At 42.0% G+C, this 18710-nt stretch overlaps 1 protein-coding gene across 1 annotated transcript in view; it reads left to right on the top strand.

The window, feature by feature from the left end:
• Positions 1-921: 921 nt before the first annotated feature.
• cxadr (CXADR Ig-like cell adhesion molecule) overlaps positions 922-18710 on the top strand; it is a 49277-nt gene continuing 31488 nt past the window's right edge. Inside the window, exon 1 of the mRNA XM_058086261.1 lies at positions 922-1096. Coding sequence (XP_057942244.1) covers positions 1045-1096 — 52 coding nt within the window. The 5' untranslated portion in view covers positions 922-1044. The remainder of the gene's footprint in view (positions 1097-18710) is intronic.

The following is an 18710-nucleotide window of genomic DNA, read 5'->3' as shown; positions in this document are numbered from 1 at the left end:
GCCCCAAATTAGGATTTTTTTTAGCATTAAAATTGCTAAATGAACTAAAATACACTGGTCACTAGGTCAGATTATGTTACATTGAAGAGACAAATGTGTTTATTATTTTGCTGTTTGCTGAGCGCCCTCTGGCGGTGTAATCAATTAGTTCCATTGCATTGTTGCATTGCATTATTGTGCAAGTTACTTCAATGGACTAAAGAAAAGTGAAAGTGAATCAAGCCACTGGAAATCCCCCCCCGATTACCCAACCCGAATTCTGGGCCCCATGACAAAAAGACCACCTTAATCCATGATAAACATTTACCTGAGCGGATTAACTGTTGGTTGGTGATATGTTAGCTAACACAACATGCTAGCTTATTTAATTGTGGACAGTAAGCTAATTCCCATTAACACCACACTGGCTAGGCAAAAAAATTAAAAATAAAAACAGGTCACATTTTGACACCCTTCTTCTCATCTTTCTCACGTTGCTTTTTTCACACCCGGAATTTATATTTACCAGGCATCATTGTTTCACTCAAGCTACAACTACGACGTACAGTGAAGGAAGTGGCGGACGAAACCATTTCATGTAGCTAATGGGTGTACTCAATTAATGTAGAAGTTTACCTTTGGTCAATGTGGATATTTAGGTATTACTACCAAATACAATAGATGATTTTGATCGTGTACTGATCATATTTAATAAGGAAATCACAAGAAATCACAACAAATTTGTTATATCAATTTATTCTGGCCCCTGTCAGTCACGAGCCTTTGGAATTGTCCTAACACAGTCCACTGGTAAGTGAAAAGCTACATCAGCAGTGGAGGTTTTATTCCGCCAGATGGCGCTACTGTATCTACTTAAAGTTGACCATACGTCACGTGACACCCTGCGGCTATCCGTGCACCTGCAGAGCGGCGCATGAGGAGGAGTGGACTAGTCTGGATGCTTGGCTTGAGCCGTGCTGCCGCTTTTCCCCCCCTGTTCGAACACACCACAAGTTTTCCCCGGCAAGTTTCGCCTCAAAGGACTTAGAATAAACTGAAGCGGGGATGGAGGTATCGAACGCTTGGCTGGGCTGTGTGCTATTGAGTCTTTTGGGAGGTAAGTTTTCCGGCATTTAATCCTACTTTGAGTCCTATTATGATTTCGGCTTCCTTCTCACCGAGTGGTCATCCTCGCCATGTTACTATAACGCTAACCAGTAGCGACAACACGGAAACTTCTTTTTATTAAGGAAATCTAAGTGCTGGTAACTTTATATTTGTCTTCGTAACACCTTCGTAAACCGTAAAATGTACACAGAAGTTTATGTGTGGGTTAAGAAAAACACATTTGAAGAAACTGAAGCTAACTCCTGTCCAAGGTCAGTTTTGGAAAGCTAGCATAAAGAGAAACGAGCTCCCCAAACTCAATGAAATCAGATTTCAGGTCAGATTTGGTATTGTTGTATTTACGACAAATTGATTAGTTTACGGCTGGTAGTGAAAGTATTCGGGTTGTTATTCTTTATTGTTTGTTTTTATACTGTGTGAATTTGATGGTATTTAAAACGAGTTGTGGTATAGTAGTGTCATAATGGTATCGTGTGTTATTATCTTACTATTAGTAGCTAGATGTGCTTTTAAAACAAGTATAATAAAAACACACTTTGTTTGTGTTTCCTGTGAGTACTTATCTAATGACCTTTACTACACAAACCGGAAATTCACAACCCTTAACCATTGTTGTTTATTTTGTGAATATTTACATGAATAATTGAATATGTAAATTTTCAAGCAGTTTCATAACAGCATAATTGCATAAATTGTTTAAAAACATTAAGATGTTTTCCAGATTGTTGCCGACTACAACTTGCTTTAATAGGTTTAAAAACATTATTACACTCCCGAGTGTATGGGTGTGGCCTCCAGTGTGTGTTGGAATTTACAATGAAACTATCACGTAACTCCTCCCACCTTAAACAAAAACCAAACCTGAAACTAAGATTTTAATTTTCAGTGTCACCTCTTGCGGAATATTTTGAGATTTTAGGATTGGATACCCCCGAAGTCGCCTTCTGTACCCTAATACAATACTTAGGTCGCAAGTTTCTTTTTTTTTATCCTTCTTTTGTTTAACGGCTCACAATGTGTTCACGCTGGTTGAGGCTCATTATCATCCTAATGGCAGCGTTGGCCTCGTCATTTGGGCAATGTTCCACTCCAGCAGACAAGAACAGTGTCTGTCGAAGTCGTAGCATTCTTTTGGCATTGTCGCCCTTTTTAGGAGTAAACAATATCTGTGAATTGCTCTTTAATGGCGAAATAACACGGGGGGTTTCTGCTCTATTTTCTTTGTGCGGTTCAACTCGGGACGAGACAAAAGTTCAGCAAACACACAGGAAACACAAAAAAATAAATATTAATTGTTTATAAGGGTGGATGGTTGACAAAATGTATGTAAAGAGTCTATGAGGCACATTATTATACTATGAAAATACTATGGAATTTGTGTTTTTCCTTACTGATATCTTTTAATCGATTATCCAATTCATCCACACTTATTTTCCTTTGCGATTAATCATTTATTGATCTAAAAATGTAAGCGTTCTCTGGTTTCAGTTCACTTACTTAGTCATCCACGACGGCAGACACATTATCTTTATGTTTCAGATCAAAGAAAATATTCCCATGCATCATCTTTGATTTTCGAATAAAAAGCGATGGTCATTTTTGCCTCCTTTTCTGATATGAAACTTTTCAGATCAACCGACAAAGAAAATAATCATTAGTTGAAGCTCTGCATTGAACGTACAGGGTATAGAACATAAAGTACTGTATGTAAAGGCTGCTGACCGTTAACAAATATGACTATATTACCACTATATTATCAATATGAACAGTGTTGTACTGGGAAACAATCTTGCCCTCGTATATCACGGTTAGTTGCTTCCAGACCCAACAGTGATAAGTGAATTTCCGCTGGAAAGTTGGAGTCCTTATTTGTAAATGCAATGTTTTCGTCGTCAAAGCTCAGTATTAGCATTATTAGAGCCCTGAAGACATGAACTAGCACCCCTATAGTCACCTTTATACCTGTCTTAACCAATACAGTAGACTAAATAAGCCATTTAAGACAAAAATGAGAGAAGTGACGTTGGTATTTCGGTAATGGTAATGGTTTTATTTCATTTGAACATGCATCAGATTACAATTGAATGCATCACATAATCAGTTCCCAGTTCCACATGTCCAAAATGAGTAGGAAGAAGCAAAGGTTATTAAATCCTACCCCTCCATGTGGTACTTTTACAATCAGTAACTGTTACATTTGTTCAGTTCCTGCTTTCTATAATACAGTTTTAGGTTTTTTTGTTTTTTTTTTTAAATGATGTACCTCGTATCGAAGTACGAGGTGATATGACCATACAATGACATGGGTACCTTAGTAATTGTCAATATAGTGATATATATCGCACATCATGACTGGTTCAAGACTCTTTGCGTGGCTAATGTCTGTAAAAGTATATTTATGAGGAATTATTGAACCCGTTGTAAGAACCTGCAGTAATGTTCTGGCTTAAATCAACAGTTTATGGAAAACAAATTGAACCGGAACCTTGAAATCGAGGTACGCAACCGAAACGGACCAAAACTTGTGGTGTATTAAGGCTGGGTCAGACTCATTAGTTAAGTTAATGTGTTCGCTCGGTTAGCGGTTAGCGCTGGTGGGTGGGAAGAGCGAGCGGTGAGAACCAAGGCAAGCGCAGCCAACCTGGCCCGGTCAACTCGGCTCGCCGCCGATGTCAACAAACCTCTTGGGGTTTGCTTGAGTCCAGCTCGTTAAGTCGAATCCACGGAATCGTTTCACATTTCGAAACGTGACATTGTGAATTTTCTCGAATGGCAACCCCGAGCGATCAAACTGTGGGCGAGAATCGGTCAATCTCAGCCACCGAAGGTTCTGTCATCATCTAACACCTTACGCAAACATTCGGTTTTTCCCACCCGCCTCTGAACTCCTCGTATATATATATAAAGCCGTCCTTCTATTCCCCTGACACGATTATAGCAGGTGTCCGCTCTGTCTGCCCGCCGAACAATGTCAGTGACCTCGGGAAAACAGAAACCTGATGAAATCGCGCAGACGCAGAGTGCCGTTACCTGATAAGGGTATGACTGAAGGACCTGGCCAAGAGCCGGTTGCTTGGTTACCTTTTGAAAACAGACACACAGGTCCTGTGAATGTACTTTGTGTGTGTGTGTGTGTGCTTTCCAATGCTGTTTGTTTTAAAACGCTACCCTCCCCCTTTCCAATGCATATGCTCTCTTTACAGTAGGGAAAAAAACAATCCTGTTATTTCCAACACTAAACGCTTTTCTCCTTATGCGAGACATGAACACACATTCTAAAATACAGAAAAACAACTAATATAAGGCAGCGAAAAAAGCAAAAAACGGCAACATTGTTTAATTTACATAACGTGACTCGCATATTAACCAAGGAGATGACATAAATCAGGGGTCTCAAACATGCGGCTCACGGGCCAAATGTGGCCCACAGGACACTAGCTTGAGGCCCCCGCCTTGATATGAAACTTTAATGTTAGTGCGGGCCCTCGCAAGTTTGATATGGATGCTGTATGGTATCATGTACCCAGAAAAAAATTATTATTACGTTTGATTCATGTTCATGTTAAAGGTTAAATAACTGTTAATAGTTATCCTCCCTATCCGTGTAGAAGTGGTAAGTTTTTTGGCTATTTAAGTTTAAAGGAAATAACTTCAAGGCTACCGTTTAAGGTCGCTAGCTCTCTAGTTTGCGAGTTAGCATGTGTCTCAAGACCCTGCAGTTGCGCAATATGTTGTAAATAAAAAAAAAGTATAAATGTCGTGTTTTTGTCATGTCTACAGGGCTCTAATAATGCTTTGTTCATTTTAATCTGAAAAAAATAATTTGTCTACCCACCAACTATATGTGGTTTCTTAAGTTTTTTTTATTTGATGTTTTATTATTATTATTATACAGTAAACCTCGGATATATCGGACTCGGATATATCGGAAATTCGCTCACAACGGACAGATAAAAAAGAACCGATTTTTCTGTAATGCATTTCCAATACAAATTCATTGCATATATCAGATTTTTTATAACGGATTTCGCCTATTTCGGACAAAATCACCAGTCCCGTTCCAATGCATTTCCATTCAATTTCCCTCGCATATATCGGATGGCCGCATCGTGGCGCTCTGATTCGCCGAATCGTGACAGGCCGCTATACGACGTCATTTGCAGCGTTTGCAGCGTTGCCTGCGCGTCCAGGTACATTGGAAACATAGTCAAGGAAGTGCCTTTTTATAACGGATAAAATCCGATTTACGCATATACCGGATATAAATCCGATATATGCGTAAAACGGACATTTTCCGGTATACGCATATAACGGATTTCGCTTATATCGGACAAAACCAGTGGGAACAATATCCGATATATCTGAGGTTTACTGTATGTATTTATTACTGATTGATTGATTGATTGATTTTCTTTATTCTTGATTTGTTTATTTATTTTTCACCTTATTTATGGCCGAGGGTGGAACCTATTTAAAACGATAAAACACGTTGGGAGGGTTTTTTTAGAGGCGTTTTAATTGAAGTCTTTATAGGCTTTATAGAGTGGGTGAATCCCATTGCATTACATTACAGTTTCCCTTTAACATAGCATATCTATATGTTCAGGATCTTTTAATAGCAAAATAACTGCAGCCACTTTGTCAAAACGACAGCGAATGTGTAATGTCAACGAGCCCATCAAGGTTCACGGGTGCAACAGGGGAGATTGCTCGATGCCCGAACGGGACAGCTTGAGCCATTGTCATTGGCCCCACACAGATCGTAATGACTTGAGGTCATATATTCCGTGGTCGTGACCCAGCCGCCGCCGCCACTACTTCCCTCTCGGAAAACAGGTTGGCTGCTTCGCTCTCACCCCGTCCTTGGAAATGAAGCAGGAACATGTGGAATTAGATTACACTCGGGAGCACCGCTTCGACCTCCACCATCTTGAGGATGGGAATGACTGGCCATGAATATTCACAGATCCTGGACCTTAATATTTCAGCGCCCGGTGCCAAAATCCTGTTAAACGATATTGAATTGTGAAACGCTGATCCCGGCTTTATCTCCCCCCCCCCACCCCCCGCGCTATCTTGACTTCTTCCCTCGCTGTCCCCTCGTTTCATTTCAGAATTACTCAACGAACAAATTGCTGGCTACGACAAAATGAGTTGAAATGATTAATAGTAGTGCCTGTTTCTCAGTCCGGTTAATGGCTGAGGAGCCACTCTGTATTCAGAGCCCATTCCTTTCTGGCAGGTAGGGAGCAAGACTTCTTTGTTGGCTGCTGGTACGTAGATATTGGCAACATTTTACAGTGGAGCCTCGCTGCAAAACTGAATCCATTTTTTGCATCCATAAGAACTAATGTAAGTCCAATGAATCCGTTCCAGACAACCAAAAATGTAAACATTTTATAGCACATAGTGGTAGTTTTATATGCATTAAACAAAGCCAAACACAGTACATTAAATGAAAATTGCTGGAGCCTATCCCAGCTGTCTTCGGGCGCCTGGTCGCCAGCCAATCACAGGGCACATATAGACAAACAACCATTCACACTCACATTCATACCTATGGACAATTTGGAGTCGAGTCGAGTGGTTAGCATGCAGACCTCACAGCTAGGAGACCCGCGTTCAATCCCACCCTCGGCCATCTCTGTGTGGAGTTTGCATGTTCTCCGGGTACTCCGGTTTCCTCCCAAATTCCAAAAACATGCTAGGTTAATTAGCGACTCCAAATTGTCCATAGGTATGAATGTGAGTGTGAATGGTTGTTTGTCTATATGTGCCCTGTGATTGGCTGGCCACCAGTCCAGGGTGTACCCCGCCTCTCGCCCGAAGACAGCTGGGATAGGCTCCAGCACCCCCGCGACCCTCGTGAGAAAAAGCGTTAGAAAATGAATGAATGAATGAATTACTGTTTTGTGGTTGAATATCGGCCACAAAATATATTAATATTAATAGTCCAAAAATTATGATAACATATCATGATATAGTAAAGGAAATATTGCACAATCATCGTTCACTCTGTGAAGTTGTGGAATTGCCGTTTGTGACATGTATTTTCTTGCAGGCCATTCATACTGTCTGTCAAACATTTGCAGCATTTTTTGAAATGAATTCTTTATTTTTAGACTATTAGCCACTGGTTAATTGGCGACTCCAAATTGTCCATAGGTATGAATGTGAGTGTGAATGGTTGTTTGTCTATATGTGCCCTATGATTGGCTGGCCACCAGTCCAGGGTGCACCCCGCCTCTCGCCCGAAGACAGCTGGGATAGGCTCCAGCGTATAAGCGGTACAAAATGAATTGTGTAAAAGTAAATAAAAAGTCAATGAAATGCAAAAATCCTTACATTTATTGATGCAATGACATCATTGGTCGTATGGTGAAGCAGGTGTTGATACAACCATAATCATAGTCATAAACTTTTCTTTAAAAAGTGGGTTTAGGCTGGAAACAAAAATATCTGATTATTAAACATTACAGATTTGACAATGTGTACTGACAGCATATCTTTTGTTGCCACTTTCAACTCCCATCGGACAAATGATTTTGCCGCCAAGCCTTACATTTAATATTGCGTGCATCACATTGTCGGCTTAAGTCCTGCCATTCCTTCCAAGAGCCGAGTTATGGAAAGATAATTGCATTGTCTCCTTCAGCAGGAAAACCCTCGTTATTGCTTCCTAAGAATATTAGGCTTAATTGTTTGTCTAATCTTTAAAAATATTAAGACTCCGAAAGAGGCGGCATAAGGAAGTGGGTGGGGGGGGGGGGGGGGCATGTGGGAGGAGGAGAAAGGAGTGGGTGAAGCAGCTGTTGAAGGAGCCATTTTTAGCTCACGTAGCTCATTAAAAAACATGACACATTGTCACCTATGAATGCGGTGGAAGAAGGCAAATGTCAGGTCATTCAGTCCGCCTTCATTTGTCTAACGTGGCGTAAAAGCATATGATATGCACTACTAAAAAATAAAAGTCTCTGTTGAGAGGGCATCTCGTTGGTCCACGTGGGCCGCTGCAAATTTCAGTATTCGCCGGCCACCCTCCCGAAGTCAATGGCCATATAAAAACCGGCTTCACTGTGGACAGTGACCATCGTCGTCCTGTAGTTCTTGGCAGGCTTGAGTCCTGGTGGTCCCTGGGGTTGTTACTGATCATCTAAACCAAGGGTCTCAAAAACGCGGCCCGCGGGCCAAATGTGGCCCGCAGGACACTAGTTTGAGGCCCCCGCCTTGATATGAAAGTTTAATGTTAGTGCGGCCCGCGCAAGTTTGATATGGATGCTGTATGGTATCATGTACCCAGAAAAAATTATTACGTTTGATTAATGTTCATGTTAAAGGTTAAATAACTGTTAATAGTTATCCTCCCTATCCGTGTGGAAGTGGTAAGTTTTTGGCTATTTAAGTTTAAAGGAAAATAACTTGAAGGCTACCGTTTAGGTGGCTAGCTCTCTAGTTTGCGAGTTAGCATGTGTCTCAAGACCCTGCAGTTGCGCAATATGTTGTAAATAAAAAGAGTATAAATGTGACTATAGTCGTGTTTTGTCATGTCTACAGGGCTCTAATAATGCTTTGTTCATTTTAATCTGAAAAAAAATAATTTGTCTACCCACCAACTATATGTGGTTTCTTAAGTTTTTATTATTTGCCGTTTTATTATTATTATTATATTTATTTATTTATTACTGATTGATTGATTTTCTTTATTCTTGATTTGTTTATTTATTTTTCATCTTATTTTGTGTAGAAAAATAAAAAGTAAGATATTTGAGAACAGTGGAATGTTTTATCAGAGCTTTTATTGTAGAAAATTGGAACTTTGTTTTGTTTGTAATAAATGCGTTTTTTTTGTTGTTTTTTTTTGAAAACCTGATGCGGCCCAGTCTCACCCAGACCCTAGCTCCAGTGGCCCCCAAGTAAATTGAGTTTGAGACCCCTGATCTAAACCATTTAATTCCATCAGTGGACAATGGTTTGGCTTTTCTTCCGTGGTGTATTTAGGATGTTCAATAGTTAGAGCTGAAGATCTTGAAATCTGAAGTTTAGAAATGGCTCCACGAACTTTCCAAATTCTTTTGTCTCAGATTCCTCTGACTTTTTTTTTCCTTTGGTCCGTTCAGTATTGGTCGAAGCCAATGAGCGCTGTCAATCAAGTCCTTTTCTCCCGCCCAGGAGACACTTGCAGCCGTAGTCAATCTTGATCACTAAGACAAAGTTAATAGGACTTGGTCTTGTCAAGTTAATAGACATTCCGAAGCATTCGGCAGCACACCGTTTGCTAATTAATTAAAAGTTGCATGACCTGAAATAAATAATATTCTTGTTGAACTGCTCTTTGAAGAACCATAAGAATAATTTGGCAAATAAAAACGGAATATACAGTTTTTTTTGACGATTTTTCTTGGTCCTTGTACTTCTTCCTTAACCACAAGCACGGGCATGATGGTTTGTTGATGTAGCAATGTGAGGCTAGGCTAACATTGCATTAAAAAGACCCAGCTAGCACGTCCGTTTCTAACATTCTGGGCAAACTCGGCCAATGATTTATTGCGTCAACAAATGTACTGTAAGGATTTTACGATCCTTTTATTTACTGTCACAAAAGTACACACTCTATATGTTGGTAAAAATTTGTGTAAATGGTTAAAAAAAATATGGAATTTGGAAAAATGAAATTTCTCAAGTGACCTCAGTGGACGGAATGTCTGGAAAATCCCTGAGCATCAAAAGCTCTGCATCTTTTAACGGGCTTTTTTTTTTTTACATTTATCTCAGCTTTCCAGACTTCTTGCTTGATCCTCATTTCTCCGAAAAACAAATCATCTTACGCCTTCCCCGAGAAGCACCAACGTGCAGAATAAACGTCTCGGCGGTGTCACCGGATTGCCACTTTGTTTGTTGGGGATATCTTAAACTAGCGCAGCAAGGTTATTTTTAACATTCCCCAATTGCATCTTGTCACTTAATGTTGTATGTGAAGTATTCGTTTTTTTTTTTTTACATGGCTCTCCTCCTCATGTCTGAGCCCCGAGAGTGGGAGCTGGAGGCATGCATAAAACCCAGCGGCCCCCTTGTTAAGCTATAACAACAACTGACAGCTGGCGCCTGGAGCGTCCTGCAGTGTTCATCACCCAGGTGTGTTTACCGATTTGGCCTTCAAGAAGCTCTTGAGTGAAGAGGAGATGAAGTTCAGAATATCTGGTTTTGGAATCCTGGTTGTGTCGAGATAAAATACAAAAGACAAAAAAAAAACGGATTATCCATCTTATCTGTTAACGCCGTTCTTATCTCGATGTCCTGTTCGAGTGTCTCGCTCTCCATGCAGAGGACAGGAAGGAGAGTCTGTGTTGGAACGTTTTCACTCGCCGCCTCACTCTGGCTAGCGGAAATGCTTTTGGCAGAATTAGAGTGTTTGGAGAGAAGGGATGCCATGAATGCATTTGAAAAGGAATGGATGTTTTTAAGTAGATATTACAAAGTACCATTGCTTCCTGTGTCCCCCCCGGGGTGGGGTTTCAGCAGTAAACCGATCTTTTCAATGAAATTACGTGAACGCGTTATTGCCTTTGACAGAACGCTTCGGGTGTAAAAATGCACACTGTTGGGCTGCATGATTCTGCAAAAAAAAAAAATTGTGAATCACATTTGGCTAACAATGTCTATATGTGCCCTGTGATTGGCTGGCCACCAGTCCATGGTGTACCCCGCCTCTCGCCCGAAGACAACTGGGATAGGCTCCAGCACCCCCGCGACCCTCTTGAGGAAAAAGCGGTAGAAAATGAATTAATGAATGTCTATATGTGCCCTGTGATTGGCTGGCCACCAGTCCAGGGTGTACCCCGCATCTCACCCGAAGACAGCTGGGATAGGCTCCAGCACCCCCACGACCCTTGTGAGGAAAAAGCGGTAGAAAATGAATGAATGAATTAATTAATGTCTATATGTGCCCTGTGATTGGCTGGCCACCAGTCCAGGGTGTACCCCACCTCTCGCCCGAAGACAGATGGGATAGGCTCCAGCACCCCCGCGACCCTCGTGAGGAAAAAGCGGTAGAAAATGAATGAATGAATTAATGTCTATATGTGCCCTGTGATTGGCTGGCCCCCAGTCCAGGGTGTACCCCGCCTCTCACCCGAAGACAGCTGGGATAGGCTCCAGCACGCCCGCGACCCTCGTGAGGAAAAAGCAGTCGAAAATGAATGAATGAATGTCTATATGTGCCCTGTGATTGGCTGGCCACCAGTCCAGGGTGTACCCAGCCTCTCGCCCGAAGACAGCTGGGATAGGCTCCAGCACCCCCGCGACCCTCGTGAGGAAAAAGCGGTAGAAAATGAATGAATGAATGAATGTCTATATGTGCCCTGTGATTGGCTGGCCACCAGTCCAGGGTGTACCCCGCCTCTCGCCCGAAGACAGCTGGGATAGGCTCCAGCACCCCCTGCGACCCTCGTGAGGAAAAAGCGGTAGAAAATGAATGAATGAATGTCTATATGTGCCCTGTGATTGGCTGGCCACCAGTCCAGGGTGTACCCCGCCTCTCGCCCGAAGACAGCTGGGATAGGCTCCAGCACCCACCACGACCCTCGTGAGGAAAAGCGGTAGAAAATGAATGAATGAATGAATTTGGCTAACAAATGGAACCGGGCTGGAGCGACGACAAGAGTGTTGTTTGTGTCAACGTTTGTCAGCCCAAATTGAAACGTTCCAGTCCTCGTGGGAATATCGAATGCAGCAACAGATTTCATAACAGCTGGTGTCGGGATGAAGAAAGAGGTGGAGAAATCGACACGTTAACTACTTTAACTCCCCAAAATATGTTTTTTCCGATCCTCCGATCTTTATTACTACCTATCGGGAAGCTTCCAATTTGCTCGTCTCTGTACACTGAAAAACTAATGGCTCCTGAAATCGGGCCCAATTCCAAAGCAAGTCAGCCAACTCTGAATTCTGAAACAGGGGATTTATTTTCATAACGAAAGCCCGGTTTTCCACACTATTTTCTACCAGTGGTCGTAACAGTATCATTCCACAATGTCCTCAAGGTCTCTAATTATAGACTAGACCCTGGAGGACACGGTGTGAGCAAGTCTTTTAATGCATTCGGTCCTTTTACGTATACATGCTTTGACACTTCATGGAAAATAGATGACTGTGTGATTACTTTTTTTTTTTTTTACCTTTTATACTTATTTTACCAGCATACAGTGGTATACGTCATTGGTATACACCAATTTTGCACAGCTTTCCAACATTTTCTGCGCATTTTGCTACAAAATCCTCAACAAACTGTAATGCCCGTGCTTGTGGTAAAGGAAGACGTGGTTACCAATGCAATTCCAATTGCGTTATTAATGTAAGATGTGTTTTATGACGCACTCATTTTGTTTACACAACGAGACAGGATGTGGTGAACACAACTCTTATTTTGTAGGCCGGAAGTGGCTTGTGTGTGTCGAGGTTTCACTCGGAACTTGTACAACGTCAGTGGCCATCCTAAAACACCCGGGGACCGGTTAGTGTTCCGAATGAGATTCATTAATTTTCTACCGGGGTTGCTGGAGTCTATCCCAGCTGTCTTTGCCCGAGAGGCGGGGTACACCCTGGTGGCCAGCCAATCACAGGGCTCACATATAGACAAACAACCATTCACACTCACATTCATACCTATGGACAATCTGGAGTCAAAAATTGTCAACCCATCGAAAATCTCAAGAGGTCAACAGTCTGACACACTGTGTCATCTTTCAAAGAACACATATATAACACAGCACTAAATTCATCACACAGCAACTTAACGCTCAAATGATTCATTCATTCATTCATTCATTAATTTTACTGCCACTTCCTCACTAGGGTCGCAGGGGTGCTGGAGCCTATCCCAGCTCACATATAGACAAACAACCATTCACACTCAAATTCATACCTATGGACAATGTGGAGTCGCTAATTAACCTAGCATGGTTTTTGGAATGTGGGAGGAAACCGGAGTACCCGGAGAAAACCCACGCATGCACGGGGGAGAACATGCAAACTCCACACAGAGATGGTCGAGGGTGGAATTGAACCCTGGTCTCCTAGCTGTGAGGTCTGCGCGCTAACCACTCGACCGCCGTGCCGCCCCCGAATGAGATTCCGCCGGAGAAATACCGTGGATTCTGTTTTTATTGGCAAATTCCATGATTCCGTCTGCAATATTTTTCACCCAGAACTCATAGGGTCCTATCTGTATGCTTCATTTCCCCTTTAGCGTAGTACTGCAGGGTACGGATGCCGGATGCTTGACATTAGCCTTTTCAACACCTTTGTTGACATCAAGAAGAAATCATGTAAATAATTTACCTTCAGCTGTCTGCTGTCTGGCATTGCAGCCAATAATCCACCTCTCTCTTGACTTGTTTTGCTAGCGTACAGTCTGTACTGTACACTGTACGTGACGGGGGAAGACATTCGCCAGACTTTTTTTTTTCTTTTTATGTCAAGTTTTATCAGGATGTAGTTTCTTATCACAGAGTGCGTCATATGTGACAGAATGTTGCATGTGAATTCTCGTGATTTCTATTTGATGGAAGTACAGTAAACCTTGGATATATCGGGTTCAATTGTTCCCACTGGTTTTGTCCGATATAAGCGAAATCCGTTATATGCGTATACCGGAAAATGTCTGTTTTACGCATATATCGGATTTATATCCGGTATATGCGTAAATCGGATTTTATCCGTTATAAAAAGGCACTTCCTTGACTATGTTTCCAATGTACCTGGACGCGCAGGCAACACTGCAAACGCTGCAAATGATGTCGTATAGCGGCCTGTCACGATTCGGCGAATCGGAGCGCCACGATGCGGCCATCCGATATATGCGAGGGAAATTTAATGGAAATGCATTGGAACGGGACTGGAGATTTTGTCCGAAATAGGCGAAATCCGTTATAAAAAATCCGATATATGCAATGAATTTTTATTGGAAATGCATTACAGAGAAATTGGTTCTTTTTTATCTGTCCGTAGCGAATTGAGCGAATTTCCGATATATCCGAGTCCGATATATCCGAGGTTTACTGTATTAATCTTGAACATTGTACATTGAGATTAAAATATGCGACTTGTAGTCCTATATCGATTTTTTCTTCTTCATGCAACTTGTACCCCAAAGTGACTTACAGTCCGGGAAATACGGTCATTTTAGCCACGTTTACATGAAAAGTTGTCCTCTTTCTGAATGGAATCTTTCCAAATGACCTTTCCGAAAACAATGGTATCCATGGAAAGGAATATTCCAATCTCTTGTCTACATGCGCCGCTATAATCCAACAGAATAGTCAATGGGGCATGCCCAGTAAAACGTAAACATCAACATCACGTGATACCGACTTCCACAAGTTTTTCTTTCACTTATTGGAATAACTTGTTGTTGTTGAGTTTTTTGTTCATCCGGTCTTGAAATTTAGTTTGGATCAAAAACAAACTTTCCTTAGCAGTCCATTTCCGATTGCACGCCTCCATTTTTAAAACGGAAGAACGTCTGGAGCTGCGTGTTACGTCATATCTGAGCATGCGCTGAAAGAACGCACCCGGGATAAATTTAAACAGGAATCAATCTTGCTAATATTTTATCGTTAAACTCTGGACATGTTTTATATCGATATATATTTTCTTTTTTATGAATAAAGTATAGAAGGGTTTAGATTCTGTTCCACAGGTGGCGCTAATGCACACGAAAGCTGCTTGCCAACCGCCAATAAACAACAGAAGAAGAAAAACACCACGAAGAAGAACTTTCCGATTGAGCGGGTACAAGATACCTCAATCGGATTTAGGAAAGGAATATTCCACCTCCGTGAATCCCATTATATATTCATTGGGATTGGCACTTTTCGTTGGGAATGAGGTGTAAGGTTACATTCTTTCCGTTTGAGCAAATAAACCGAATGCAATTGGAATATTTGGGTCCATGTATACGTGGCTATTGGAATATTTGGGTCCGTGTATACGTGGCTATTGGAATATTTGGGTCCGTGTATACGTGGCTATTGGAATATTTGGGTCCGTGTATACGTGGCTATTGGAATATTTGGGTCCGTGTATACGTGGATATTGGAATATTTGGGTCCGTGTATACGTGGATATTGGAATATTTGGGTCCGTGTATACGTGGCTATTGGAATATTTGGGTCCGTGTATACGTGGATATTGGAATATTTGGGTCCGTGTATACGTGGCTATTGGAATATTTGGGTCCGTGTATACGTGGCTATTGGAATGTTTGGGTCCGTGTATACGTGGCTATTGGAATATTTGGGTCCATGTATACGTGGCTATTGGAATATTTGGGTCCATGTATACGTGGCTATTGGAATATTTGGGTCCATGTATACGTGGCTATTGGAATATTTGGGTCCATGTATACGTGGCTATTGGAATATTTGGGTCCATGTATACGTGGCTATTGGAATATTTGGGTCCATGTATACGTGGCTATTGGAATATTTGGGTCCATGTATACGTGGCTATTGGAATATTTGGGTCCATGTATACGTGGCTATTGGAATATTTGGGTCCATGTATACGTGGCTATTGGAATATTTGGGTCCATGTATACGTGGCTATTGTTGCCTATTGTGACCCCAAAAACATTTGCATTCACTTGGCTAGTGTCCACACCGTCGCTTTGTATCTGTGTTTGACTGTCTTTTCTGCTGTGAATGGCAAAACCTGTGTGTGTGCTTAGTGTGCGTGCAACTTTCCGTGCTCAAAGAATATAATATTCAATACCACTATGACTCATCGTGGCGGGAAACAAAAAAAAAAAACGACAGCTTGCAAAGCTGAGGGAGAAGATAAATGAATCGCCGGTGCGTCTGATGAAACAGCCAACAGGTCAGTGAAGCAGCAGTGAAAGCCTGCTACCTAATTGTTAGCAAAATAGCGCTAGCATCAAAGCCGCGTTCCGACGGTGAGTTTGTTAAAGTATGCATGATGAAGGCTGCGGAACCTGAGAGTTCTGCAGGGAGAGAGTTTTTTTAAGTGCAGTTAATTTAAGTGTATTTTTCAGTTCCAAATACCCAAGTTGAAGTTTTGTGTGTTTGTACGAGTTGTAAATAAGATATGTTGGTAGGTTCATTTTATTGGAGAAACATTCATTCATTTTCTACTGCTTTTTCCTCACGAGGGTCACGGGGGGTGCTGGAGCCTATCCCAGCTGTCTTCGGGCGTGAGGCGGGATACACCCTGGACTGGTGGCCAGCCAATCACAGGACACATATAGACAAACAACCATTCACACTCACATTCATACCTATGGACAATCTGGAGTCAAAAAAATTGGAGTCCAAAAATTGTCAACCCATCGAAAATCTCAAGAGGTCAACAGTCTGACACACTTTGTCATCTTTCAAAGAACACATTACTAACAGCACTAAATTCATCGCACAGCAACTTAACACTCAAATGATGAGACAAACAACCATTCACACTCACATTTATACCTTTGGAATGGCCAATTAACCTAGCATGTTTTTGGACTGTGGGAGGAAACCGGAGTACCCGGAGAAAACCCACGCACGCATGGGGAGAACATGCAAACTCCACACAGAGATGGCCGAGGGTGGAATTGAACCTTGGTCTCCGTGCTAACCACAAGACTGCTGTGCCGTTCATTGGAGAAACAATGAAAACAAAATAAACAAGATAAAGGTTATGAATTATTTGAGCGTGTTTGTAGTACTTGGTGTGGTGTTTAGATACTCTCCAAATCCTGCAGGTTTAGAGGCTGTCGCTTGGCACCTCTGTGGTTTTATCTATAGGATTCAAGTCCGGAGACTGGCGAGGCCACGCGTTCTTCTTCAGCCACTTTTTTTGTTATCTTGTGAATATGTAATGGCTCATTGTCATGTTTGAAGACCATATACAATGTTTGGAGTACAATGAGTACAATGTACTTATTTCACCTAATGCAACACAAAACTTCTAGATTTTTTGTTGGTATTGTTTCATCCTCTGTTAAAACTGAACCGGTCGAGACTTTCCGACCGGGTAAACTTCCCAAAATCATCACCGGATCGAATAAATCATACCACGATTAGCATTGCTGCTTCCTTATCACAGTATATGCATTGTGCCTTGGTCGGAGCAAAAGCCGGGGGTTGGAGAACCGGCAGGGGCCCCGGCCTTTATCAGACGCTGCATTTGTTTTGGGGGATGGGGGCATTGTTGAGACAGGGAAAGTCCCCCCCCCCCCCCCCCCCCCTTCAATATAGATAAAATCCTGTGTCTGGAGAGACCAGATGTCCAGAAGTCCAGAATTTCATAGTTTTACTTAAGTAGTTTTTATACGGATCTTGATGAATCGGTATTTGTAATGAAGTTCTGGACAATATCATATATCTGATATCGGTATGAAAGTCAATTCCATCTCTACGCATGTCGCATCAACCACGATGCAATGTCGACTCGCCGCCTTCCCGATGAAGCGACCATTAAAGAATAATTGCCCGTGGGAATTTGTCCCCCCTTTCCTTTTCTCCCTCCCTCATCATCTCCTTCAGTTCCCTTTGTTGTCTCAATTGTTCAGCACCATCAGTTTTTGTTAACTGGGATGGTGGGATTGCAACTCATTTGAATGCATGAATTTAATTAAGTCATCCCCGTTTTAATCACGGTTTATTGTAGCAGCCGCTGCGGGGAAATCATAAATTGTTTAATACACAAGTGCCGGGGTCTCAGAATTAATGTTACGCTCGCTGACGATATGTGTGTGTGTATGTGTGTGTGTGTGTGTGTGTGGATGCAGGCAACATTTTTTTTTTTTCCTGCGGATGTCCACGGCAATGGAACCAAAACACGCCCCGCAGGCTGGCTTTAAAAGCTGTCAAATGTCCACGCAGCAAATTAAAGAGTCATTTGTCACCCTTTCAACATTTAATGTTCACTTATGTCAAAAAGAGCCTTTAGGTCATATTCACTTGGTAATTGATGGCGGTACTGTGTTGCACAAGTAGAGCTTTCAGGCTGAATTACAGCACAATGGCTTCTTCGCCATCCCTGTGCCAACACTAAATGACTGGGAATGTCGGTGAAATAACAGCGAGTCGCAGTACCGAGGCGTTCAGGGTACACGCATTGCTTTTGAATTCTGTTCTGTATACTCGGATGACGATTCAGAGTCTTCGTTCTGAGCGGCGACCAAGTTAAGAAGTTCTCGTGAGCGAGATAATTGATGTTCTCCAGCGCAAGTCGCAGGGGACCGGCGTAACCGTTTGTGATGCGAGCGTTCCCGAGCTGTTGAATATACTCACGTCTGCTGCCCCCAAGACTGCAATTTTTACCGCAATGAATCACTCATCTAATGTTAATACAACCTCATTTCCTATTCAGTAATATGTTTACCCTCCCTTCAAGGCCTTTTTGGTTTGGGATTGTTTCCAGCCTCATGAGTGAAATGCTTTTGTTGTGTCCTCATTTTACGGATCCTACTCGGGTTTACCCCGAGGATTTTTTTGAAGCTGTGGTGGTGGGCTGCTCGGGACTTTTTGTTGAGGTGTTACCTGACCGATTTAGTCCAATGGCACTAATGGTACTCTGTTTTCAAAGTAATATGAATACACAGG

Source organism: Doryrhamphus excisus, chromosome 11 (genome assembly GCF_030265055.1).
Source record: "Doryrhamphus excisus isolate RoL2022-K1 chromosome 11, RoL_Dexc_1.0, whole genome shotgun sequence".
NCBI classification, from domain to species: domain Eukaryota; kingdom Metazoa; phylum Chordata; class Actinopteri; order Syngnathiformes; family Syngnathidae; genus Doryrhamphus; species Doryrhamphus excisus.
This window is presented reverse-complemented; position numbering and strand designations above follow the sequence as displayed.